The sequence below is a fragment of the Petaurus breviceps genome, unplaced genomic scaffold (assembly GCF_028583685.1).
Source record: "Petaurus breviceps papuanus isolate PSGF00001 unplaced genomic scaffold, PetGlider_PUasm1.0 90825, whole genome shotgun sequence".
Lineage (NCBI taxonomy): Eukaryota > Metazoa > Chordata > Mammalia > Diprotodontia > Petauridae > Petaurus > Petaurus breviceps.
In genome coordinates, this window is record NW_027187353.1 from 10,917,197 (window position 1) to 10,944,365 (window position 27,169).

At 41.0% G+C, this 27,169-nt stretch overlaps 2 protein-coding genes across 4 annotated transcripts in view; one reads left to right on the forward strand and one right to left on the reverse strand.

Moving 5' to 3' along the window:
• CWF19L1 (CWF19 like cell cycle control factor 1) overlaps positions 1 to 27,169 on the forward strand; it is a 348,038-nt gene that overhangs the window by 274,860 nt on the left and 46,009 nt on the right. The gene's annotated exons all lie outside the window — the stretch shown is intronic.
• Positions 1 to 27,169, reverse strand: part of CHUK (component of inhibitor of nuclear factor kappa B kinase complex) — a 36,717-nt gene that overhangs the window by 1,427 nt on the left and 8,121 nt on the right. For 2 of the 3 annotated variants that reach the window (XM_069071288.1, XM_069071290.1), the window contains 15 exons: positions 24,122 to 24,211; positions 23,837 to 23,961; positions 23,592 to 23,699; positions 23,041 to 23,176; positions 17,590 to 17,784; positions 16,884 to 16,986; positions 10,989 to 11,112; positions 10,192 to 10,343; positions 9,262 to 9,323; positions 8,225 to 8,334; positions 7,372 to 7,421; positions 4,252 to 4,348; positions 3,930 to 4,077; positions 3,230 to 3,366; positions 275 to 374 (listed from right to left, as the gene is read on the reverse strand). In XM_069071288.1, the coding sequence (XP_068927389.1) occupies positions 275 to 374; positions 3,230 to 3,366; positions 3,930 to 4,077; positions 4,252 to 4,348; positions 7,372 to 7,421; positions 8,225 to 8,334; positions 9,262 to 9,323; positions 10,192 to 10,343; positions 10,989 to 11,112; positions 16,884 to 16,986; positions 17,590 to 17,784; positions 23,041 to 23,176; positions 23,592 to 23,699; positions 23,837 to 23,961; positions 24,122 to 24,211 (1,737 nt within the window). The remainder of the gene's footprint in view (positions 1 to 274; positions 375 to 3,229; positions 3,367 to 3,929; positions 4,078 to 4,251; positions 4,349 to 7,371; positions 7,422 to 8,224; positions 8,335 to 9,261; positions 9,324 to 10,191; positions 10,344 to 10,988; positions 11,113 to 16,883; positions 16,987 to 17,589; positions 17,785 to 23,040; positions 23,177 to 23,591; positions 23,700 to 23,836; positions 23,962 to 24,121; positions 24,212 to 27,169) is intronic. The other variant, XM_069071289.1, reaches the window with a different exon arrangement.

Here is a 27,169-nt window from a genome sequence, read left to right on the forward strand (position 1 = left end):
AACTGCTGTTGTTAGGAGATATAATCTATCCACCTGAAAGGCCAAAATGAACAAAGAAAAGTCAGACAGATGCAAGTAAATGATCACCCAAGTAGGTCTCATGCAAAGAATGCCCGAGATTCCCATACACCAGACTATGGAAAGCCGAGTAGTTAGCTACATAAAGCTCCTCTCTCTGCTCTCTCCACTACATTGGGCATTTTAATGTCAAACAGGAATAGGACTTACTGCTCTAGCCCAGGTGGGGCAAGGAAGAGAAAGCAGGGAGACTTACCATCAGACTCTTACCCTGTTCCTCTGTTGCCTCACGGATAACAGTACTCAAACAGCCAAGATAATTCAGATTTTCCTCTACTATTTGTGTAAAAGTTTCTCTGCAGAATGAAAGAGAAAATAATTTAAACTTAGGCTAAAGAACATGCTGTTTTCTTCTATCATCCTGTCTTTGATAGCAAACTACAGACCAGATTGTGCCAAGCAAATGCCCTTTTTTTCCCCATAATTTTACAAGGAGTTTGGCAAATCAGTAAAAAGATGGATAGTCATTCCTCAGCATTCCCAGGAGTCTGGAGAGCAGGACCCCTGTGAATGTGAAAAACTGCAAACAACTCTAGGCTCCTCCCCAAAAAATGATTTGTAATAATTTGAATCATATCTGACACACAAAGCAAGTAAAACAACACAATGCACCCATAAAAAAGCAGCAATTCTACCAAGAGATTGGTATCCTGCACACTAGGTAGTCTTTGCAGCCACAGATGTAGCTACAGCAATTGTTTCACAGATTTCCTTCTCCTACAAAAAGTGCAAGGTACACTGATCACTGTGAGAGAAAGTCACATGAAAGGGCAGCTAGGAGATGCAGTGAATAGAGCACCAGCCCTGGAGTCAGGAGGACCTGAGTTCAAATCCGGCCTCAGACACGTCACACAATAAACTAGCCATGTAACCTTGGGCAAGTCACTTAACCCCAATTGCCCTCCCAAAAAAAAAGTCACATGACTGAGTCTGGATGGTAGAGAGACTAAGGGATGTTCCCAGAGTGCCTAGTCCATGGTTCTTTGGCACACTGAAACTTTTAACAAGAGTTATCTGTCTGTAATAAATGTATATATGTACACTTATGGTAATACATGATAAAAACAGATTATTAACATGCAGCATTTATGATTAATTTTTATTTTAGTTTTCTTTACATTTGCGTGTCATCAGGAATACTCTGTAGTATGTTGCAAATCTCAAAAAGTTCCCACTTAATTACTGATAGCCAACTAATGAATAACCAAACTGTGAAGTGAAATCGATGAATGTCAAGGGATAACTGTATAGGCAAAATTTCTGCCCATGCCCCCTGCCAAAAGGATCAGAAAAGATCCTGCCAACAGGTGTTGCACATATGTGAAGTTAACACTATTACATTTGTTGTTCATAGATGTTAACAAATTAAGCCCTTCTCTTGCCTGAAATGTTGAAGACGAAAGTGATACCTCCCTATCCTACTGGATTTGAAGGAAAAAATAATTAAACTAATATCTGAAATAAAAATGTGGGAAATGAGGGGAAATGTCCCAGCCAACGAAATGCAATGGGGGAGACGGTAGCAATTCTTAGCCTGCAAAGGTACCAGCTGCTTTCAATAAATCTTAAGACTGGGGGGGAAGGGTGGCTAGGTGGCGCAGTGAAAAGAGCACCAGCCCTGGAGTCAGGAGGACCTGAGTTCAAATTCAGCCTCAGATGCTTAACACAAAAACAACTGTGTGACCTTGGGCAAGTCACTTAACCCCAACTGCCCTCCAAAAAAAGGAAAAAAAAATCTTAAGACTGAAATGATCTGACTAAGCTTCTCCTACAGACAATGAGCCTCAGCTGGACTTTGGTTCTTCTGTTTCCCTCAGCCACTGACACACTGTCATTCCCTTCTATTCAAAGATCACAGATCAAAGCCGTTGGGAGCCATCTTAGAGACCATCCAGTCCAACCCTCTGACTTTACGGATGGGGAAAATGAGGCTCAGAAAGATCAGGTGACTTGTCCAGGGTCACAAAGTCACCATCTGAGGCAGAATCTGAACCTGGAGCTTCCCGACTCCAGCCCATCAGGTTGCCTGCCCATTCTCCCTGACCACATCTGGCACATAGCCTGGTGATCAGGCCTCACAGAGCACAGGACGGCATCTCAGCCAAAGAGCTCCCAGCGCAGCTTCCCATCCTCTTCCTTCACAAAGCCTTCTTTGTGAATGGTCCTCTGAAATGGACCCCAGTATCAGTGAAGTAAAGCACCAGCCTGGGCATGTATAGAGAGATTAGGAAGAGATGGGCATCTTAGTGGTCTGCTTACAGTTCTAACTGGAAGAACAAGTGAAATTAGGACTGTTCTTCAATATTTCAAAAGCTTCATCAATAGAAATCAATCACCCCACTCATGCAGACTTCACCCCTTCGTGCCCTATTAGTTACTGTGGTCAAAAGAAGAAAAAATCAGCCCCTTCTTGGGATGGACTTTTTCCACCTCAAACAGGCTGGTAGTCAAGGGACAGAGTCACAGTTCATCACCAGGACTAATATATTATGGACTGAGTGAGCAAAGATTCCCTCTGGTAACTGACTGGGGAATTCCAACAGACTTTGGAACTTTGTATCTATGAGCATTTATTACAAGTGCTAAGTATTCAGAACCATAGAATTTGAGCTGGATGGACCCCCACAGGCCAGTTAGGTCAACTCCCTCTTGCTTCATGAACCTAAAGCATCTCCAGTGAAGACAGAAGAAGATATTCATCCTTTAACCACCAAAAGATTTCTTGTTCCAGCCTTTCTGGGTAGACATTTTCCTCTAATACCTATGACCAATTATCCTATTGTACTACAGAATTAGCAGTGGGAATTGGGGCTGAATTTTTATTGACTTCAGAATGGACTGTGGAAATTGTTTTAAATTATTTTGTCAGTTTTCTTTCTTGCAATGTAAGAGTAAGATGCAGAACATTCAGCTCTCTGGTTGTGTGTGATATGGTTCTACCCTTCTGATTAACTATGGGCCAGGCCCCTAGTTGGTACCATTGAGTCTTTCAGAGTTTGCATTCTGAAAGTAACAGGAGGTAGGATTCAGGAAGAAAGAAGAATACAATATAGTAAAAGAGAGAGCAGAATTCTTGATTTCACATGGAGAAGAGCAAATATATTCTTATCTTTCACTCTAACAACTATGTACTGTTAAAAAGAGAACCCACCCATCCTGAGCACTTAGTACACATGACAGAGAACGGGGGATGGGGGCTGTCAAAGCTGAGGGTAGACCTGCAGGAGTTGGAGTAGTGACTGCACCTTCTAGACTGGTTCCAACAAGGGATCGAGCAGAACTCTGAGTCTGAAAAGATGGGAAAAAATGTCAGAGATCATTATTTATTCATACTCATGCCTATTTTAACTTCTAAAATCTATCACGTATGCAGCCTAGGTATGTTCACAGGCCTTTATGCACCACCATCTTCAGCTGTCTTTGGCCCACTGAGTCACTGCATCTAAAGCCCAACAGCTGCCCCTCCATGTACTCCTCCAGACACTACAGAGTGTCTTTCTGGCTGGAGCAGAGCATATACCCAGAGGGTATTTAGTGGGACAAGTCTTAGCACCAAAAAGAGCAGATTAAATTTCTCCCACTGGGACTTCAGAGCTTTCTCCAAATCCTCCTCCAGATAGAGCCAATTCAAGTTCATATACTACAGTGGACCTGGAGATAAGAAACGGGACAGCACAGAAAAGGTAATAACAGGGGATGGATCTCAGTGGTTGTCAGCCAAGGATTAAAAAGCAGCATTTCCAGCCTATTAGGAAATACATACCTGAAAAAAGTTCATCACACTCTTACAATGCCTTTCCACAGGGAATAACAACCCTTAAGAACATATGTCACTATAAAGCAAGACTTACACAAGCAATTTTTAACAGATGCCAAATTTCCCTCTGCCTCTTTCCCTGCATCAACATGACCGTGTTGTCAGCTTCTTTGATGCTATTGAGGGCCACTTCAATCTTGGGGAGCAGGTCAATAATCTTCTGCTTACAGCCCAACAACTTGCTGGAGAGAAGAGCCATGGTCAGTGTCAGAAGGAAGGACCAAGCCCCTGAAGAATATGAACAAATACAAGCACAGCACCATGCTGCTCTCTGCTAAGTATGTGTACCACACTGTGTGAAGGACAGGCTTGCGATTCCTTGGATTTAATATGGGGAGAAAAAAGAGACTTTCTACCTAAGGTGGCCAAACAACTCCTTGAGGACGCGGTCCTGGTTCTGCACAGTCAGCACGATGATCTTCACCATCTCCGAGCTATCACTGTAGGAATGATCTGTAAGAAATCACAAACAGCAGGCCCAGTCACTCTTCAACAATCTTGAGAAAGAACTCTCTCCTAAACCATGAAAGTATTACCATTTAAATTCAAAATCTGACTTGGTAAATGAATGACTAACAGAATAAGCCAAATAAAACATAATAATTGTAGCAGTAATTCAAATTAATGTAGCACTTTATGGTTTACACAATTTTTTCTTCACATCAATCCTAGAGGCTGGATAGCGCACTTAACAGAAGTAGAAACTGAAGATGAGAGAGGTTAAGTGACCTGCTTGTGTTAAGTTACTGTCAGATTGGGGCCTAAAACCCAAATTTCTCAACTCCCAAGTCAAACGTCCTTTTCACTACATCACGCTGCTTCCTTGGAGATTTCGTTGTTGTTTGGTCGCTTTTTCTGGTCATGTCCAATTCTTCATGACCCCATTTGAGGTTTTCTTGGCAAAGACACTGGAGTGGTTTGCCATTTCCTTCTCCAGATCATTTCTTATAGATGAAGAAACTGAGGCAAATAGGGTTACATGACTTGTCCAGGGATCACACAAGTAATAAGTGCCTAAGGCCAAATTTGAACTCATGAAGATGACTCTTCCTGATTCCAAACCCAGCACTCTATCCACTGAGTCACCTAGATGTGCCTTTGATAGAGACTAATTGCCTAAATGTGGAAGCATGCAAGTCCTGGGTGGTCCAGAAATATGGTTCCATGGTTCAGGAGATGGGAACTTTTCTTGGCTCTAGACCCAAGAGACTGCATTCTCTTATTTGGATATGTGACAGAAATTCAAATAAATACAACAAACATTACTTCCGTGCATATTATGTGCAAGGCAATATTACAGCTGCTGAGATACAAACAACTATACTAATAGTTCTTGCCTTCAAGGAGCTTACATTCAACTTGAGATGGGGATTGGTATACAGAAACATACAAGACATATGTGGTAAGTGGGAGACAGCGATGGAGAGGAGAGAACCTTTGTTTCTTGAGCACAGGGACTGTTTTATTGCTCTCCTGGTGTGTACCAATGCCCACAACATAGTAAGTCCTTTAAAAATGTTTAGGGGGGGGCAGTTAGGTGGTGCAGTGAATAGAGCACTGGTCCTGGAGTCAGGAGTTCCTGAGTTCAAACCTGGCCTCAGACACTTGACACTTAACTATGTGTCCTTGGGCAAGTCTCTTAACCCCAACTGCCTTGCCTTTCCCCCTCCAAAAAAAAAAAAAAGTTTGCTAAGGCAGAGGGCACTAAAAGCACTTGAGAAAGGAGGAAACTGTTGGCTTAAGAGCTCAGGAGAGGGAAAACAGGGTAATTCAGCAGCCTGGCCACAGCCACAAGGCGGCAGCCACGGCTCCAGTGGAGCTACTCAGAATGTAATCTGCATGTTCCATAATTTTCTGAGCTGGCAGAATCTTACCCAATTTGGCAAACTCGTCAAGGGCACCAGATATCCCTCCAATTTTCCACAGCTCCATTATTCTACCATCAAACAACAAGGACTTTCCAACTCCTCTTATCTCACCCCAAACGTCTCTATCACATCATGCCCCTAGTTCTTCCTGTTATAGCCATCATTTTTGGAAATGCCATAGACTAGAGCTTCCTGACTACATGTTTTACATAACTCAATATGCTCATCATAACTGCTTTCTGGAACAGGTTAAAAGCTGGACCATCTGTGGGACTGGGAGAAAATCAGAGAAGCTGCAGATGAATGATGCTTACTGATGGAAGAAGTGGCAACAAGTAGACATGAAAGAGCATCATACCAAGTCATGTCTCATGTCAACTTCAATTAAAAAATCTCACCTAGCAAACTAATCAAACCAGAAAGAAGGACTTCACCAGACTGACTGGTCTGACCTGGGCGCATGCTTCACATCGAGGGCTGATCTGTCCCGGGACAGAAGCAGAACAGAACTAGGAAAAGCTCCTGGGAGGCCCAGAAGGACCAGCATGGGACATGGTTTCATGACTAAGAGTTCTCTAAGTAAGCTGGACAAAACTGGACAAAGTTGGGCACCCAGAATCTACCAACCTGCACCGATAGTTTGTATTCCATGATTCCTCACCATAGTCAACAGCCTGTTGTGCTTAAACAGACTGGTCTGGGCAGGTCAACCTACCACTGAATTCTCAATAAAAAGTGATACGGAGAAAGAGGATAAGGAGAAGGTAAGGGATATGGTCCCAAGGTCCCAAAGCCTAAGGACAAAGGCAGCTGAAGAACCATCAGAACCAGACAGTGTGCGAGGCTGGCACGTCATCATCCCCAAAGCCCCTTTAAATCCTCATGCCACAAAATAATACAAAACAATGTAATTAAACAAACATTCAGGGGCTTAGAGGAAGGAAGCAAGGCAGTGCATACACACAACACCTTTTTCCTTGTCCTTTCTGGTTTCCATTTACTGCTTTTCACTTTGTTAACTACCTACAAGGGATTGGCCTTTAGTTGTTTCAGCTGATGAGAATATGATTTTGGGTTCCACATCAATCATTATAAAACCTTCCTACAACCAAAATCAACTTAAAGTTCTGTGTACAGTAATTTGTTCTTTCCCATCACAACATGCCACATGCTGTCAATCTTGTTTGTGGTAAATGTTGTCTGACTGGTCAAACAACGGCAGATGTAGTCACACAAGTAAGTAGTTTTCAATATGGACTGCCCTGTCCCACTTTGAAAGTAGATCTTCCCTCTCTAGAGACATTAGGTTTCTGCCAACATCCCCAGTCAACAGACATTAGTGCTGTTTTTCTCATCTTGCTCCCATCGTCCTTCTAAGACCTCATCACTTGACATTTCCTGTTTGCTTTCTTTTCCTAACCTCTTGGGTTCCCCAAGATAGAAAGCTTGTGACAATTTCTCTGTATTGTAAACATTATGTAAACCCCAGGTACCACTGAAAAGTTATCATATGGCAGCCCCAGATTTCAATTCAACCCTCCTAGGACAGCAGGTGAAACTGACCACTAGCCTTGGGAAATTCTTTCCTGTGCTATGATAGGGTCTTACCTGGAGACCTGGGCTTCAACTGCTTGTAGAGATCAATGGCTTTCTGTTCCCTATAAAAGAAAAATCAAGTTGTTTTACAGCCAAGCTATGATAAAAGTTAAGTACTTCTAATAATCCACAAGTGAAAGCCAGCTACCTGGTTTTAGTCATATTCTATATTTTTAAGAAGGCACAGAACTCTACTAGCCAATTACAGAGCATTTCTTGATGTCCACTTCAGAAAATATAGAGCTAAAAGAGTCATTATATTTCATTATTAGATTACAATTACATTATATTATTCTTAAAATACTACTGTATTTTATTCCAAAATGCTGATTTACAATTTCCAGTGTACTTCTTCACATGGGCATAAGCTAGAGTCCTTCCTAGAAAACAGATCATGAGCAAATCTGAAGTTTCCTCTGGGGCACCTCAGGTAAGAAGCTGTATGCTCTAGGTGTGGGGAAAAGTGAAACACACTTAATCAGAAAACTTCACTTAGATCAACCTCACAACAACCCTTTGAGGTAGAACATTCAAAATACAATGATCTCCATTTTATAGATGTGAAAACTGAGACTCAAAGAAAGTAGTAAGTCCCACAGTCTAGAAGTACTGGACAAATGTTCTGATTGAGAAGAGTTCAACATTCTTTTCACTTACTTCAGACTACAGGGGGTAATTTTTGGAAATACCTAAAAATCAACACCTCTAATGGAAGCGACTTCTCAACAATACTGCCATTTATCACGCTTCTGAAAGCCAAGTAGACAGAAAACCAACCAAGTACTTGGTAATATTGTCATGATCAATCAGCCACCCCCAGTTCAAGGCCCCAGCCCAGAAAGACCCAAGGGGCAGGATTCCTTACAGAGAGTCCATGACGTCTTCTTGACGCCTTGCAGAAGGGCTCCTCTGCAGCTCCACAATTTCTGTATGCAGGGACATGATTTGTTCATCCAAGTATCCAATATCACCAGCCTAATTTAGACAAAATGGGGGTATCACTTACAGGCATCTCAGTTATACCCACAAAGCACAGGAGGGTTAAGAAGGGAGAACAGGTCTAAAGAGAGACAGAGGACTTGCTGCTTTAAGGTTGTAAATGTGAAATGTTTTGTTTATAATGTAAACTTTCCTGACATGAAATCTAGTCTTCCATATAAGAAGATGCTTAATTTCCCACTTATTCTTTGTCCTCTATTTGCCCATCTAGAAAATAATCTAATCCACCATCCACTTTCTTCTCTGGCAAGGCACAACTACATAGCAATCTCAAAACTGAAAGAGGAAAAGGATATGCAAAAACTACCAATGCAGCTTTCATTACAACTTCATGGGTCTCTTCTGTCTCTTGCTCTCATCTGCCTGAACAGGTGGCATGAGGTAGTACTGGACCCAAGGAACCCATTCTGTATTCATTCTGTAACACCCACCCTCATTTAGTCAGTGAAGGATCAAATCAAGACAGGAATGGAAGGAAGAACAATGTCTAGGCTTCAAGAGAGAGTGGAGAGGGCTTTGCGCAGTGGTCATCTGAAGAAGTGACCTGTGCCTACATGAACAGCGCACCCATCTAAAGGATCCGGGGCCATCTCCAGTTGTCCTGATCTATATCTTGCCGCTGGACCCAGATGGCTCTGGAGGAGAAAGTGAGGCTGGTGACTTTGCACAGCCCTCCCTCGCTCAAATCCAAGTCAACTGCAAGTCTTGTCATCATTTCACTGATGTCATGGTCCTCTTCAAGAATGAAGAACAAATACAACAGCATCTACAGCCAGTCCAGAACACCGGAGAAGGTTTCTGGGCAACCACAGGTGTGGGTGTGTTAAGTCAACACTCTTTTACTCACAAATAAAGGTGATTACAAGGGAAGACAGCAGAAATCAATCTCAAAGAAGGGCTGACCTGTGCACACTGGATGGCCTTTTCTTCCATTTCTTTCCAGGCTTTTAGCATTTTTTCCGAGGCTGAAACAAAAGTCAGGGTTATCCTAGAAATTGCCATGAACAAAAACAAAGGAGAGAGGCTTCAATGGTCAACACGTCCCTATTCTTGGTCAGGGTTTTTATCATGACCACAAACATTTTAATACATTAGTAATTGTATTTTACTCTTATCCAGAATAACCCTATCTCCTAACTGAGCAGTTTCAGTGTGAAGAGGGTACCTTACAGAGAGTAGACATTCACTGGCACAAAGCCAGTGCCATGTTATTTATAGAAACAGAAGGAATTATGGCAGGAGTGCTAGCGATCTCGTCTAGCTGACTCAAACTTTAGTAACTCTGCAGTTTCATATTGGATCTGAAGGACAGTAAATCCAGGGCAACAGGCTACAAAAGATGCTGGCTCTGGAAGGTCACAATAGCAAGGCCATAATATCCACTGCCAGTGGTGAGGTCAGAAATATAATCCAAAAGGTGTTTGTGTTGGAGAGGAAGAACCACTGCAGACATTCTGAGACAGACTTTGGGGCTATTAAGAGTGGAAGTTTCAAGTCCATAGATTTTTAGACCACGGGCACACTTAGCAAAAGTCACACATATCAAAAAACTTGAGGTCTCCATGGAAAGCATCAAATGACAATCAGTAGGCAAAAATGAAAAGATCGCAAACAATTTAAAAAACAAAACAAATAAATGCATCCCAAGGCAGACAGGAACAGAACTCAAAAAGGGAAGCAACCAGCAGTGTATGTATATGGAGTCCAGGACTCATCCTTCTCTGATTATATTCTCCTAATAATAAGTAAAAGCAACAACAGCAAGTCCCCAAGCCTTTCCAGTCTCAGAGTGCTTTCCACCCTCCCTCTCATTAGACTACATGGAATACTTACATATCCCATAGGTCATCTGGTCACTGTATCTATCCAGGTCAAGCTGGATGCTCTGATGAAAAAACTGCAATTTGGCTTTCAGCTGCTGAGATGCTGAGATCATGGTGTTCTTCATTTTTGTTAAGTTAGCATTGTAGCGAAGAAGACTCAACCTAAAGTAGTACAAGGAGATGTAATCATACTTTGTCAGAAGTAACCAAGGGTTCACATAAAAACGTCAACCATATCCCTACACTGTGATATTCAGGGTTAGAGGCAAACTTGATCAGGATGCAGTTTTTGCACTCAGTGTTAGCTGCCAAAATAAAGACCTTGGAACACTGACACCAAACACCTACTCAAACTGTTTAGTAGGTTTCAGAGGAAATGAACAACTCCTATTTAAATTGTGTTTTGTGGTTTACGAAGTACTTTCCTCGCAGCACTACACAGACACTAGCACCACCAACTTAAAGCTGGGCGTTGGTGTTTGTGTGACCATCTCAGGGAAGTTACAGGATTTGTTCAGGGTCCTGTAACTACTATGTTGCAACCAGAACTTGAATCCAGGTCTTGGATACCAAAATGCTTTCTACTCTAGCACTCTGATGCTTCCATGGAGGTCTTACAGCTTGGGAACCAATGACACAGGTTCTGGGATCATGTCCCAGCGGCACTGCCCAGAACCCTCGCAGTCCAGCATCTGATGTCTCACTACTAGCTGGCATGGTTACATGGTTACATGGCCTGAAGTATTCGCCAAGCCCTGAGGCCCCTGTGCTGTGGTGCCTCTGTTCAGATCCATAAGGCCTGCTTACATTGCTGCTCTCTGTCCCTGGAAGAGCCTGCTGTAGTCTTCCTTGAGCCCAGATACATAATGCACAGCTTCAGCCCACACTCTACGCAGTCGTATGACTGGCAATTGGATTTTGCTATCCTTTACTGTGGAGGAAAAGAAAAAAGATTTGGTATAAAATGATGCAGAAGAAAGTAAGCAGAACCAACGACTACAATAACATCAATGAAAAAGACACTGAAAGAAAGCTGCAAGAACTGATATTGGTTCCAAAGAAGGCATCATGAAACTCATCTCCCTTCCCCAGCACCAAGGCAAGAGACCACAGGGGCAGAATCCTGCCAACACTGTCAGGCAGTGCTACACAAAGCACCAAAACATGGCAGGATGGGAAAGAGAAAGATGTTCAATTCTAAAATGATTGTGATGCAAAAACCAAGAGCTAGCAAATAAAACTTTGTTTTAGAAAGAGTGAACTGATTTCCAGTTTTGACTGCCCAGAATCCCTCACAGCCTGACCTATTCCAGAATGAAACAGACATTACTTACCATGGGCAAGGCCCTGTGGAAGACATGTAAGCAAAAGTACCTCCTGAGGGCTGGGGGACACTGCCCTCACATGCTGTCCTCACTCTAACAGAACAGGCAAATGAGCGAGTCTTTCACAGCTTACATCTGACCAGAGAAAGATCTAAACCTGGGAAACTGTTCCCAAAGCTAACTGAATGTTTAAGAAGAACTAAAATTGATAGTGTTTCCTTCATTTTTTTTTTGCTCCACAATATTTTTAAAATTCAATTTTCAGTTCCAAATTCTCTCCCTTCCACCTCTCCCACCCACTGAGAAAGCAAGAAAAACAAAATACATTACAAATATACAAAGTGGAGCAAACATTAGCCATGCCCCTCCCACCTCTCAAAAATGTGCTTCAATCTGCACCCAAGTACATCACCTCTCTCTCTATCTGGAAGTGGATAGCATGTTTCATCTGACAGTATTTGCTAAAGAATCGTTGCCTCTAAGCCCTTCAAAGACTTCCAAAGCTCTCCAAAAATGGTCACTCTGTAGGATAATCGTGGCGCCCCAGATGACCACTACCTTATGGTGCCAGGACCCCAGAATGCATAGCCTAGACCCCTATGTCAGCTTCAGCTATAAAGGATTGGTCTCCATGAAAGCTTCTGCCCTCTTATTAACTATTTAGACTAAATTCTCCTCTACACACACCTTTAATTATCAAGATAACACAATTTTATAGTTTTATACTTTTAAGAGTTCCCAGAGCCTTTCTCTCCCTTAGTCTTCACAACAATCACATATGGCAGGTAAAGCTGAGATTTTTTCTTCCCCTCTTTTATAAATAATGCAACTGAAGCACCAGCCCTGGAGTCAGAAGGACCTGAGTTCAGATCCGGTCTCAGACACTTAACACAACAACTAGCAGCCATGTGACCTTGGGCAAGTCGCTTAACCCCAATTGCCCTCCAAAAAGCAAGCAAAACAAAAATAAATAATGCAACTGAGGTTCAGTCAAGTAACTTACCTAAGAGCACAAAGAAAGTCAAAAGACCTAGAACAATTCTTGCTATCACCCAGCCAAATTCTCTTTCCAATACGCTTACCTCTTTGCATGTGAAGAATCCACAGCAGCCCTAGTCAATCCCTGCTACTCACACAATTCCAGCAGGAAGTTGGCTGTGCTACAACCACCAGCACTACCCCTTCCCTCCCATCCACCAGATACATCCTTTACATTTTCTCTATGGCCCATTTCTTGATTTAAAACCACCACTGAGTTCTGGACAATGATCTTTACTAATTCTCCCAAAGTGATTTCCAGGAGTCATAACTCCTTAGAGAATCAAAGAATCTTAGCAGCAGAAAGAACCTTAAAGAATCCAGTTCTGTGGGAAAACTGAGACACTATGCACCATTGGAGCTGTGAACTGATCCAATCATTCTGGAGAGCAATTCAGAACTATGACCAAAGGGCTATAAAACTGTGCATACCCTTTGATCCAGCAATACCATTATTAGGTCTGCAGCCCAAAGAAATCATAAAAAAGGGAAAAGGACGCACGTGTACAGAAGTGTTTATAGCAGTTCTTTTTGTGGTGGCAAAGAATTAGAAATTGAGGGGATGCCCATCAATTGGGGAATGGTTGAACAAGTTGTGGTACATGAATGTAACAGAATACTACTGGGCTATAAGAAATGATAAGCAGGTGGATTTCAGAAAAACCTGCAAAGACTTACATGAACTGCTGCTGAGTGAAGTGAGCAGAACCAGGAGAACATTGGATATAGTAACAGTAACACTGTGTGATGAAAAACTTTGCTGGACTTAGCTCTTTCTCAGCAATACAATGATCCAAAACAATTCCAAAAGACTCAAGATGGAAAATGCTATCCTCATCCAGAGAAAACCAGAGTCTGAATGCAAATTGAAGCATACTATTTTCTCTTTTTTATTTTCTTTCTGGTGGTTTTTCCCTTTTGTTCTGATTCTTCTTTCACAACATGATTCATGTGGAAATAAGTTTAATATGATTGTACATGTATTGCCTATATCAGATTGCATGCTGTCTTGGGGAGAGCAGAAGGGAGGGAGGGAGAAAAAATTTGGAACTTATGAAAATGAATGTTGAAAACTAAAAATTTTTTTTAAAAAGAATCCAGTTTAATCTCCTGCTCCATTACTTGACAGGTGACAGTCACCTGGCCTGTTTCAGTGACAAGGAGCTTAGAGAGATAGCCTGGACTAGTGGATGACAGACTCCAAGTAAGGTACACCTGAGTTCAAGTCCTGCCTCACTTACTAGCTGTATGTTCATAAGTAAGTCACTTAACCTTTCAGCCTCCATTTCCTCATCTGTAAAATGGGAATAACAATAGGGCCTAACTTGCTGTAAGGATCAACTGAACTAATGTATATTAAACGCTTTGTAATCCTCAAACACTCTATAAATGTTAACTATTATAATCACCCCACATGGCCTACTCCATTTTATTTTTTTTTTTGCTTTTTGGAGTGGGGAAAGGCAGGGCAATTGGGGTTAAGTGATTTGCCCAAGGTCACATAGCAAGTGTTAAGTATCTGAGGCCAGATTTGAACTCAGGTCCTCTTGACTCCAGGGATGGTGCTCTATTCACCTAGCCGCCCTCATGCCCACTCCATTTTTGAAAAGCTCTAAAATTTTCCCCCAGACTGAGCTGAAACTAGACTCACTTTCACTCCTACCTACTAATCTCAATTTGGGGTTCAAGCAGTATAAGTACACCTGTTTGTAAACTCCATGACAATCCCACAAATATTTGAAGATAGCAATCATGATCCATTTAAGCCAATAAGCAATGTCTAGGCTACACACCCACAGTGTCCTCAAACATCATATTGCATGGCCATCCTCCTCTGAATACTGATCAGTTCATCAATCTCTTTCACAGTGCAAAACACCATCGATGTGATCTCACAGGCACAGAACACAAAAGGCTAGTTCTCTCCCTTGTTCTGGCCTCTACACTTCCATTAAAGGCTAAGGTTAAGAGATAAAAGAACGTAGCCCCCTCCTTTCCCTGGAGAGGTATAGGGGTATGCGTGTGGACCACTGCCTATCATGCTGGAAACAATGACGTGCTCTTTACTCCTGTTATCTTTCTCTTATTCATTATAAGGTATATCTCTCTTGGAAGGGGAGGAACATATTAGAAGGTAAGAAGAGACTGTTTCATTCTTTGTCATCCTAAAGCCTGGCATAGTTCCAGGCACATTACCCAAGTTTAATAACTGCCTGCTGATCAACAGTTTATATCACATGGAAGTGATATAAACAAACAAGGTTAAGACCACATAAGCACTGTCACTCTGTGTATTCATACTGAGGTTACAGCAACTAAAACCCCTCTGTCTTCTTCCTAAGAACTTTCCTCATGCATCAACAAGTATTAATTAAGCTCCCACTAAATTAATCAAACATAACTCCCTGAAAGATGATGTTCAACAATCATTTGGTTATTAGTATCAAATCAAGCATAAAAGAGGTGCTCTCCACCAATGTTCTGTGCAGACTGAACATGAAATATTCTGTACGTAGCCCCTCATGAGATCAGCCTAACAAACTGAAAAGGAAAATCTAAGGGGTAGAGAAAGACATTCAGCTGGAAGGGCAGTTAGTTCATCAGTCTTAAGCCCTAAAGATAGAGAGCTGAACCTAGAAGTAATTGGGAAGGGAGTAGGCAAGATTGTGTTTGTGCACGCAACAATTCCAGGCTGCTCTCAGACATGAAGCTCATCTTTTTGACACCAATCTTGTTCCAGTGATAGCTCTGAATAAGAGAAAAGAAAAATCTAAGAATCAAAATTTAAAGTGACCAAAAGGGTAATGGAGAGATGCATGATGGGCAGAAGCAAGCTGCAGCATGTAACCAATGATCATTTACACACAAATAGTAGGATAAAACATAAGAGCTGAGAAGTGTATGCCCAAAGAAAGGGGATGGATCAGTCTGATGTCAAGAACAAGAAAAAACAGACAGACAGCTTGAGGGTGGCACTGGTAGCAAAGGAAAATTCATGGACAAGACTAAAACATTTTAAGAAGTCATGGATGGGTAATTACCTGCAAAAGTGGAAGAATATCCATACCGAAGACACTGCACAGTTCCACCGAAGCGGCAAAGTACAAAAGAAATCTATTCAGTTCCAGACTGAATGAAATATGAACTTTCAAAAGGCCTAGCCTGGCCCACCCCAATTCCCAGAGCTCAGGCTAGCTTGCCTTCTCATATGCCACAGAGAACAGTAACTTCTCTTCAGAACATTCCCAATTTGGGTTCATCGACCCAGAATCCTGGCATCTCAGAGCCTCAGAGATCCATTCTGTCATTCCCAGGCTCAGTCTCAGTCAAATGAGGAGGCTTTTTAATGAAATGGCATATGTGTGGTGCTTAGTCTTGCTGCTCACCATTATTTAGAGACCTTCTCTCACCTTTCACACCAAACAACAGCAGCAACATCAACTTGAATTTACATAGCATTTTAATAAGGTTTGCAAATTGCTTTACAGATGTTATCTCCCTTTATCTTTACAACAACCTGGAAAGCAAGTGCTCTTATTATCCCCATTTTTACAGAAGAGAAACTGAGGCAAACCACCAGCTAAACTCTTCTGGACTGGACTCCATCATGACCCTCAGAAACCTCACCATTCTGTCAGAATGCATCAGCTCTGGCACTCATCCCTCATCAGACCCCTCAGGGCCTCTGCCTTCAGCTGGAGGGCAGAGCTCTCCAAGCCTCCACTTAAAGAAGGCCCCCAGGCCAACCATCTCTTCCTTTTAGCTGCACTCTTCAGGATTAGAACCCACCATCATGTCCACATAAAGGTACCTTCCCTACCGCCACCCAAGAGTAACTTACCCCTTCCCTTTCTTCCCCCCTCCCCTTTCCAGATTACTTTTTTGTATACGCTGTCTTTCTCCATTAGACTGTAAACTCCTTGAGGGCAGGAACTGGATTTCTTTTTCCTATTTGTAACCCTAGCACATAGCACATTGTTTGGCACATAGCAGGCATTTAATAAACGTTTACTGACTGACAATGAGGCTAAGTGATCTGCCCAGAGTAACACAGCTAGTAAGTATCTGAGGCTGGATTTGAACTCAGAACTTCCTAACCCCAAATCTAATGTTCTGTATGCTGCACCACCTAGAAAAACCAAGGGAAGACAAATCAAATACAATATTCCATCACCTCAAAAAAAAAAATCAGAATTCAACTCTACACGAGTCATCCCCTTCCATTTCACAAGCCAGAAACCCTTTCTTTACAGGAGTTCAGACCAGTTAATACCAAAAGACCATTCCACCCAAAACTATTTTAGGTTCCCAGGTCAGTAACAAATGACACATTACTTACCAATACAATTTACACATTCAGATAAGCTTCTGGAAGCAAAGGGCCCCTCATAGACGATCTTGCTTTTATCAAACAAATATACCATGTAGCTATCACAGCCTCGCTGGAAGAGAAACAAACACCATAAGTACCTATTCCAAGAGGCCTGATATCCCAGAGATTCTCTCTTCCCAGATACCCTGAAAGCACTAATATCAATGTACTTACTACTTTATTATATAATGAGAAGTTTTAGCTTAAATTACTTAGCACAGTCACATCTTCCAAATAGATGTGGCACATAATATATGGAGGATCAAGAGTCAATAATTTGGAAAACATAACTGCAAAAATGTCATTGCAGGAATTAATAAACATGAATAAAGATAATCAAAAAGTCTTAATTAGACTCAGGCTTTGTCATCAATGTTACTTAAAGCATGGCCTGCTATGAACTCAAGTGCCTGACTACTCAACTTCAAGGTCTTCAGGAACAAGTGGGGGAAAAAGGAAGAAAATAAAGTGGGGGGTGACAGGGTAGTGAGTGAATGAGAATCTAAATAATGAAGGTAACTCAGACAAAATATAAAACATTCATCATTCTATTTTATCTCATTGAGCAATTCACAGAGCCAAAAAGACAAAGCTAAGAGGATTTAGAGTGAGTATGCAAACCCTGGGCACAAGCAGGCTCACACACTATCTAGGGATATCAGAAGTCTCTTACTACTCCATCTAGAACACACTGAGAGGCAGGTTTCCGGGGGTCCAGGGAAAGTCCCATCTCTAAGAGCAGTTCTTGAGAAGCCGTATTTATTCCAGTTTCTTGCTCAATTCGAGACTGTAGTGAATGAAGACTTTCCTCAGGCAACAATAGGAAGGAAATTATCTTTGCAGAAGTCATATTTAATATATGTGCTATCTGTATAAATGAGAAAATAATGATTAATTATTGTTTGTCAGTTGTTTAATATGTGTAAGGGGCTATAGGGCATACAAAATATAAGACAAACTATTTTATCCAATTATATGCCACTAAAATTGCCAGTTTCTCTAATAACGGTCTTATTTCTTTTTTTTTTTTTTTAAGCAATCGGGGTTAAGTAACTTGCTCAAGGTTACACGGCAAGTTATTTCTGGGTGTGGTGCTAAGTATCTGCGCCTGGATTTGATCCCCAGGTCATCCCGACACTGGAGCCGGTGTCAGCTCTTACTCACTGAGCCACCTGGCCACCCCATAATGGTCTTATTTCTAAGATACGTAGGGAACTGATTCAAATTAATAATAGGAGTCATTCCCCAATCACACACAGTAAAAGGATGTGAACGGGCAGTTTTCAGAGGATAAATTCCAAAGCAACGAATATCGAAAGCAACATGAAAAAACCACTAGAGAAAGCAAATTACAGCTGCTCTGAGGCTCCACCTGACACCCATCAGATTGAGAAAGTTGACAAAAAAAGGAAAATGACAAATTATGAAGAAGTTGTATAAGACAGGTACTCACATTAACTCGATCTTTGTAGAACTGTGAACTAGTCTAACCATTACTAACGTGGAACTGTGCCCCAAAAGTTACAAAACTGTGCACATCCTTTGACACAGCAATACTACTACTAGGCATTTGATTAGGAAGTCAAAGAGATCAAAGAAAGAGGAAAAGGATCCATATGTATAAAAATATTTGTACCAGTTCTTTTTGTGGTATCAAAGAACTAGAAACTAAAGGAGCATCAATCAACTGGGGACTGACTGATTAGGCTGTAAGAATGTGATGGAATACTTTTCTGCTATAGGAAATGAGGAAGTTTACAATTTCACAGAAACCTGGGAAGACTTGGATGAATTAATGAAGAGTGAAACAAGCAGATCAGGAGAACAATTTCTAGAATAACAACAGCATTATATAACCAAACAACTTTGAAAGCCTTAAGAATTCTGATTCAAGTAATAACTAACTGTGATTCCAGAGGACTCATGATAAGACATGCTACCCTACCTGCCTCCCATCAGAGAATTGATAGGCTCAGGATGCATATCAAGTCATATTTTTTGGACATGGCCAATTTGGGAATTTGTTTTGCTTGACTGTATATTTGTCACAAGAGTTTAGGTTTTCCTTTCTCTTTCAACTAGGATCAAGGGAGTAGATAGAAGAGAAAGAAGATGAATTTTCATTAATTAGGGAAAAAAAAGCTAAAAGACATGCTGAATATTCATGAACATAAAACAAAAAGTTTCTATTCTGCAAAGATGAGTTTCAGTCTTAGGTAAATTCTCCAAGGTGCTATTATAATCACTTTTAAAACTCAAATGCAAGGGGTCTAACCTTTCTCTTAGGAGAATAATATAAAAGATTCTCCTTCTTATTTCTATATAAACTTTTAAAAGTAAAAAGAATATTCTTCAAAACTGGGGTTAAGCCAGCTAGGTGGTGCAGTGAATAGAGTACCGGCCCTAGAGTCAAGGTGACCTGAGTTCAAATCTGACCTCAGAAACTTAACACTTACTAGCCATGTGACTCTGGGCAAGTCACTTAACCCCAATTGCCCTGCCTTCCCTCCTCCAAAAAGAAAAAAGGAAAAAACAAAAACAAAAACACAAAAAAAAAACCTGGGGTTAATTTCTTACCTATGTATCCTGGTAGAAATTCCCCCAGACCTGTCTTGTTTCTTGTTTCAGCAGCAATGGAAGTAAATACTAAGTACCCTGAGACAGACACTCCAGGGCTTCTCACAAAGGCATTAAAAATCAAGAAATCATACTTATGGCATCCCTACCATAGGTGTTAGAGAAGGGAGAAAAGAGAAGTAAAATATATCTTGGTAAGAGATAATAAGCGTCTAAAACTTACATGGTGGCAGTGAAAATGTAAAGGAGATATAAAAAACACTGAGGAGATAATTAAATGTGATGGGCCTTAGAGCAGAAGAATCAAGGATAACTCAAGTTTTTTAACCCTGAGAAAATTGGCAGCTGTTAGTACCATTTATAGGAACAAAGAAACCAGAAGGGATGAGGCCATGTGATATCCTAAGCAGCATGAGTCAGTGAGAAGTATCCTAATTTCAGATCCTGCCTCTATAGACTCATAGCATGACCTTAAGCCAGTCTCAGTTTCCCTTTCTAAAAAATGAGAAGCTTGGGCTACAGTATCCCTAATATTTCTTCCAGCTCCCTATCTTGTGAACCTATAGTCAGGTTGGGTAGCATTATTAAGAAAGCCTTTTCAGAATGCAAGGAACAGGAAGAAGTAAAAATAAATGAAGATCCTATCAATTTAAGGTCTTTGGAGAGGTCTTAAGCTAGGAGCTCAATAAAGTTAATAAAGATTTCTACACATTATTCATTCCATGTTTAGACAGCCTAAACTACCAAACACTTTTCCCTTCAATCTGACCCAAATCTAGTTCCCTGAGGCTAGATAAGGAATAAAGTATTCTCTTATTCAAAGGCTCCAGAATCTACCATTGGGCAGGAAGGTAAGCCCTTCTTGGAATATTCTTAGGATTCAATGGAACATCCCATTCCTATGTGTAGATCTACATGGAGTATACATCCTATTTAGGGTGTTCTGAGAAGGGCACAATATGTGGGAATGGCAACCACAGCAGCACACTAAGGTGAGATCTCACTTTACTATCCCGGGAATTATCTTCTGAAATCTAATGGTTCCAGTTTGTCCTACTTTCTTGTGCCCTCAGTAAATATATGTTAGGCAAAACAAAAAGTCCCAAGTAAACACTATTGGAACTAAGTGAATTGTGACACATGTCTAGGCAGCTTTTATGACCATTACCAAGATAAATTATAATGGTGATTAAGTAAAACTCAGTGCAGTTTGGTTTCTAACTTCTCTGGACCCAGAATGAAACAGCATCTCTTGCTGAAGAGGAAAAATAAATACCAGACAATTATAAAAGGGTTTTTGAAATTTAATTTCACTCCTTTCAGAATCATAAACACAGTTATAGTATAAATAAGTACACCCATACAACCTTTAAAAACCAAACCACACAATCCTAGGATTGGAAAGATCTCTGAAGGGTCACCTCATCCACCCTCCTGCTTCCAAGTTGACTACACCTAAGCTAATCTTCCTTCCCAGCAGAGAAAAGTCACTGTTCTCAAAGAGCAAGGGCCCCAGGACCATAAAGACCAAGGTCACAGTTTGACAAACCACCATGTCCAACAAATGAAGGAAAGAGCCTATAAAAAGTTCACAGATTTACACACTTGCATACCCTTTAAGCAATAGATCAAGCTTGAGCACGCCTACAGATCATTTTGCCTCACATGACATTATAATGCTACAAAATTAGGCTGACCCCAGAATCCAATCACCCAACACATTTTGCCACCCACAAAACAAAAAGGGTGTTTACGCTGCACCCTGGGGCTCGGTCACTATACTCCAATGAAAATGAGTACTTCAAGACCCACCAAAAGCTGATATTCAGCAGGAGCAGAAGCAAAATAAAGTGTGCAAACTGTAGGCAGCTAGAGCACTGGGCCTGAAGTCAGAAAGACCTGAGTTCAAATGTGGCCTCAGACACTTCCTACCTGTGTGTCCCTAGACAAATTACTTAACTTCTGCCTGTCTCAATATACTCATCTGTAAACTGGGGATAATAATAGCACCTACTATTGCTGTGAGGACCAAATAAAATAATATTTGTAAAAAGCTCTCAGTACAGTGTCTGGCACATGGTACATCACATAAATATTAGCTGCTATTATCATTATTATTTATTAATATTGTCATTTAACAACTATACAAGAAAAGAAACTCCATTAAATCAAACATATTTATTAATCATATACAATGTGCAGTGCTGAGGATATGCTCTGTGTTAAGAACAGAAACTTTTTTTTAAAAGAACATAATGTCTATGAGGTACAGAGATAAATATAACCCAAGGTAGCGAGTGACAGGACAGAGGTCAGGTCCAGATCAAGTATCCAAGCAAAGTTCTTGGAAGGAGAAGTGAACGCTTTTCTCTGAGGACAAGGGGTTGGAGAATTGGGGAGGGCTTCAGGAGAAGAAAGTACCTTGGAAGAAGACAGGTGACAAAAAGACAAGCATAAGCCTAAGACAGTACCTATCAAAAAACCCAGAAAACTCTTAAAACCCAGGATCACTATCATCAGGAAATCAAGTCAACATGCAGGGCTTGTTGGGACTTTCAAAAACCCAGTAAATGCCTACCAAACCGAGGCCCTGAACAACCTGGGTTTTACCGTGAGGTAACAGTGTTCTATACACACTGCTAAATTCTGAATGGAAGAAAAACAGGCAGTGTTGTATAGGAAATGCAAGGCTTCTGCTACCAGGGGAGAGAAGAGGCTCCGAGCTGCACTAAGTAAAACAATTAGAGATTAAAGGTACAAACTAGATGTTGTTGGAGCTAACATCCTTTCAATGTAAATCGATGTTTTTGTTGGGGCTGCTTGCTCAGCTCAACTGTTCAGTTTCCAACTGCTGTTAATCAGATCACTGAATCTCGGAGCTGAAAAGGAGGTCGCTGATCCCAAGCATCCCCCCCAAGATCCCTACTAAAGCACCCCCTTGCTCCTCCACAGGTGGTCATCTAGTCGCTACATAGAGACTTCCCTGCAGGATTCATCCCATATTTAGATAGTTTAAACTATCAAGCTCTTTCCCCTTCAATCTGACCCAAATCTGGTTCCCTGAGACTGCTAGCCACTGCTTCTAACACAGACTTCCGGGGCCAAGAACAACAGGCTGACCATTGCTCTATCCACTGCACCGCATAGCTGCCCAAGTACTGAAAATACTGTTATTCCTAATAATAATAATTTATATATAACACTTGAGTGTTAAGTCAATTGATCCTCAGGACAACCCTACCAGGAATGTGCCATTGTCATTTTACTGATGGAGAAACTAAGGCTGAGAGAGGTCAAGTGACATGCCATAGGTCACAAAGCTATTAGTGTCTGAGGCAGCATTTGAACTCAGGTCCTCCTGATCCCAAGTCCAACACTATAGTCCTTGTGCCACCAAGTGGCCACAAAAAGAAAAAGCAAGAATACTACTAGGCAAACAAGTGAATAGAATTGTCTTTATGCTATTATCTCCACTTAAAAATAAAATTACAATTTCTCATAGTCATTTCCTAAAGAAGCTTTCCAGGGAGAACATAACAAAACTCACCTTCAAGTTCAGTATGTGATCCATTAGCACAAAGCACCCCGGTTGCTTCAGTGTGAGATCCAGACTTCCCCCTCTCTGCTGAGGATCCCATGTCAGCATCAACTGTAACCACTGCTCCATGGGCTCTACTATGAAACTAAAGCACAAACAGCAGAGCTCTGTGACAAAGGGAGGCTTCCTGGGCCTGCCCGCACACTTCCTGTCTCACTGCACAGCTTTGCCATCACATACTGTAACTCCTGAATGATACGGATACGGAAAGGGGCACAACTATACCAAAGTCAGAGAAGCAAGAGACTCTCAAGTCATGTACAAAGTGTGTTCTGTAGTCGCTGGCGACACACAGGAGATCCTGGCTCCTTTCTGCAATGGAAACATTTAAGCTGTCGTCCTGATAATTCTCAGAGAGCAGGCAGGAAGGATCTGGTGGGGAACTGACCTCTTATGCCCTAAGCTGATCAGTCCCTGCTTGGCAAGCTACATTTCTCTATGGTGCTCTTAACCAACCTGGGTAAAATTGAGGCAAATTATCTCAGGTACAACCCACTTACCTAGAGAGGCTATTTGGCTGAGGTAAGTGGTTACAAAATCTAACCTCTCCTGTCATCTCTTCAAATGCAAATATGTGCTTAGGATCTTTCTTTTTAATCTTTTCATGCCTGGAAAATAACAAAAGGGATAACACTTTAAGATAGAATGGATGTCTTACATTTCAATTTAATTTTGTTTATAAAAAAGTGAATTACTAATTCCCATTCTTAAAAAGCCCAACAAACATTTTTCCTCCATTTCTTACCAGGTAAATGGCTGTAGATGATGCAGGAAAGGTCTATACCCCACAATACATTCAAACACCATTGTCCCAAAGCTCCAATAATCAACAGTAGCAGTATAAGGCTTGTTCTCAAAGAGCTCTGGGGCCTTTGAAAGACACAATGTTTTAAATGTCAAAAAACTGAGGGAAGTAAATAACATTCTGCATTATTTATATACTTATGTTATTCATGGCCTTCAGGAAAGTATAAGAAAGAAGAATGAAAGTCCTTTATTCTCTAAGTGAAAGAAAATGAACAGGCCTCACCAGATATTGCAGAGTTCCCACAAAAGATGTACACAGACTTCCCTGATCAAGGTCTTTAGCATATCCCAAATCAATTATCTTATGAATTATCTGTAAATTAATCAAATAAATTATGTTTAATAGCTAGAAAAAATATTAAAGAATACACTAATACTGGAGAATAAGGCCAAGCATAAATGTTAAACTTTAAAAAAACTACTACCTGAAAGCATAACTGTGTGAGTGACCTACAGTGCAAACAAGAAGGGAAGCACAACCAAAGTCCCAAACATACCAATCTCCATTCTTTTTCCCTAGCTACTGATTCAGTACTGAATCTGACCTGAAGTTCAAAACCTTCATCCTAAAAACCTTAAATAATGTTGTGTCCTGGCTTCTAGAGAAATGGCAACCTTTTTTCCTTCTGGCAAATGCCTGCATTTCATTAGCTGTTGCCGCTCTGTCATTCACCACCTCTCTCAGTCCCCTGAAATGGGATAAGTACATGTCCACTTTACTAACACTGCTTGATTCAAAGTCACCACTATCTTCCTGGTCTATAAACTTTGCTAGTATCTTCTAATCCTCCTCCTTTTTCCCCATATCCAGTCACCCAGTACTACTGTATCATAAATTTTCTGAAGGCAAAGACTATGTCTTTTCAAAGGAACTAAGAATGTGCAAATAACACTATTCAGCTGTCCATGTAAGCCGAAAAATCAGGATAATCAACAAGAGGTGACAGGCAGGGAGGCCCCTGCTGAGAAAGTTTGAACACTAGTTATCTAAAGAGAAAGGCCTCTCTTTCCAGAAGAGACCTCTACTCTTTTTAATTAGCTAAACAGCATTCTCTGCCCATGCTTATCTTCACCAAAATATTCTTTTCTATCCACCCTACAACTGGTCCATGAATACCACTTAAAACACATCTTATTATTTCTGATAAGTCACTGGGCATTGGGGGTATTTAATTCTCTGCCACAATGTAAGGGCCCTGAAGATGCCATCTGGAAACAGGGCAGTCCAATGTGGTCCATCCAATCTGATGGCCTGCATCTGACCATGGCAAGAAGAAGCAATATGTGGCCATTCAGCATTAAAACTGCCTGCCACTGTACAGTCTTCAAAAGAGGAGAGAAGTTAGCTTTCCTTTGAACATACCCCTCTCATAACATTCTGGATCTGTCCTCTAATCTAACTAAACCTTTCTTAAACCTATCTCTATCTTTAGACAACATCATATTACCTCCCAGGGGCATGAGCACCTTAGATTTAATGTGCTGTGCAGAATAAAAGAGAAGTGCTTCATTCATTTAAGATACACGGGTGCCCATCTGGTTCTAGAACCCTGCTCTGGGAGCCATAAAATGAGAAAGGACCTCAGAGACCACATCAGACTAAGAATGTCTTCCAGAATACTCCAACAAGTGAGCAGTCATATAGCCCTAAAAGACCTCTTGTGAGGTCTCCCATCCACCCACCAAAACAGCTTATCCTGGTTTGGGCTCACTTAATTGTGAAGAAACTTTTCCTTATATCAAGCAAAAATGAGCCTCTCTGAAGTGTCCCTCCACTGCTCACAGTTCTATCCTGGGCACAAACAGGACAAGTAGAATTCCTTTTCCATAAAAGTCTTCTCCTCTCCAGGATAAATGTTCTCACATGACATGGCTCTGAGGCCCTTCATTCTTCTGGATGCTTGCCAGCTCATCCATGTCTTATATAAAAGATGGCACCCTGAGCCTTGAGGCCAAGAGCTGTTTTGCCTTCTTGCTTATCAGAGTTTGGCACAAGGAATGCTTTAAATAAAAGCTTGCCAAGGCAGACCACATCACATTCAGCAAGACACCACTACCCATGCTCTGAACACCAAAGATGACAGCTGCTTTTCTAGATGCCATATCATAACTGCTCTCTCATTTTTACCATACAGTCCACTAAAATCCCTAGATATCTTTTTGTCAGATGAACTATCGAGAGAAATATCCCAGTCCCGATCTTCTGAAACTTTTTTTTTATTCGAGAGTAGGACTTGACATTTATACCTATTATATTTCATCTTGCTCAATATGACCCAATGAGCTAGCCTGTTAAGATCTTTCTGGCTCCAGACTCATTCCACTGTATTTCAATTCGGTTTCACACAATTCACATTTATTAAGCACTTACCATAGATGCAAGGCACTGAGCTAGGTACTAGGCAAAAAAAGACAAAAGTGAAAACTTCTGCCTTCAAGGAGCTTACACTCTACTAGAGGGAACCCATGTAAACAAAGAAGAAAATACAAAGTAATTTTAAAAGGAAGAGACTCCTAAATAATAGAGATTTAAAAAAAAACTGGCAAGGGGTGGCACCAAGTTGTGATTTGAAGGAAGCTAGAGATTTTATAAGGAATAAGAAGGGGTGCTCGTTCCATACAGAAGGAACTACTCATACAAAAACATGAAGGTGGAAAATAGAATATCACATGTGGGGAAGAACTAGCGAGCCAGTGTGACCATAACAGGGAATGTATAGAAGGACAATACATAAGACCTGAAAGGGAGGCTGAAGCCAGACAGCTTTATATGTCAAGATGAGGATTCTATATTTTATCCTACAGGCAACAAAGAACCACTGAAAATTTTAACAGTGGAATAACATGATCAGGTCTTTGTCAGGTGTTGCTAACTGTATCTCCTTTTTTTGCAAATCTGATAAATAAACAAGGGATACCTTCATCGAAATCATTGATAGGTAACAGGGCATGTCAAATTGCCATCAACTCACTAATGCCATAAAATGGGTCCTGTCCATTAACCTGTTTCAAAATCACTTAAATATACTATTATCTAGCATTTTAGCCCATATCCCTCCTGGTTCACAAGGGCAGCACTTTTTCAAATGCTTTGCAGAAATCTAGGTGAATACTATCTACTGTAATCTCCTGATCTAATTAACTTAAAAAAAAAAAGAAAAATGAAGATAAGTCTGGAATAACCTATTCTACACATACCAAATCCATATTCTTAATAATTTTAAGAAATCCCATTATATCCCTTAGACTTTTCTACGTGAAAAGGCCTAAT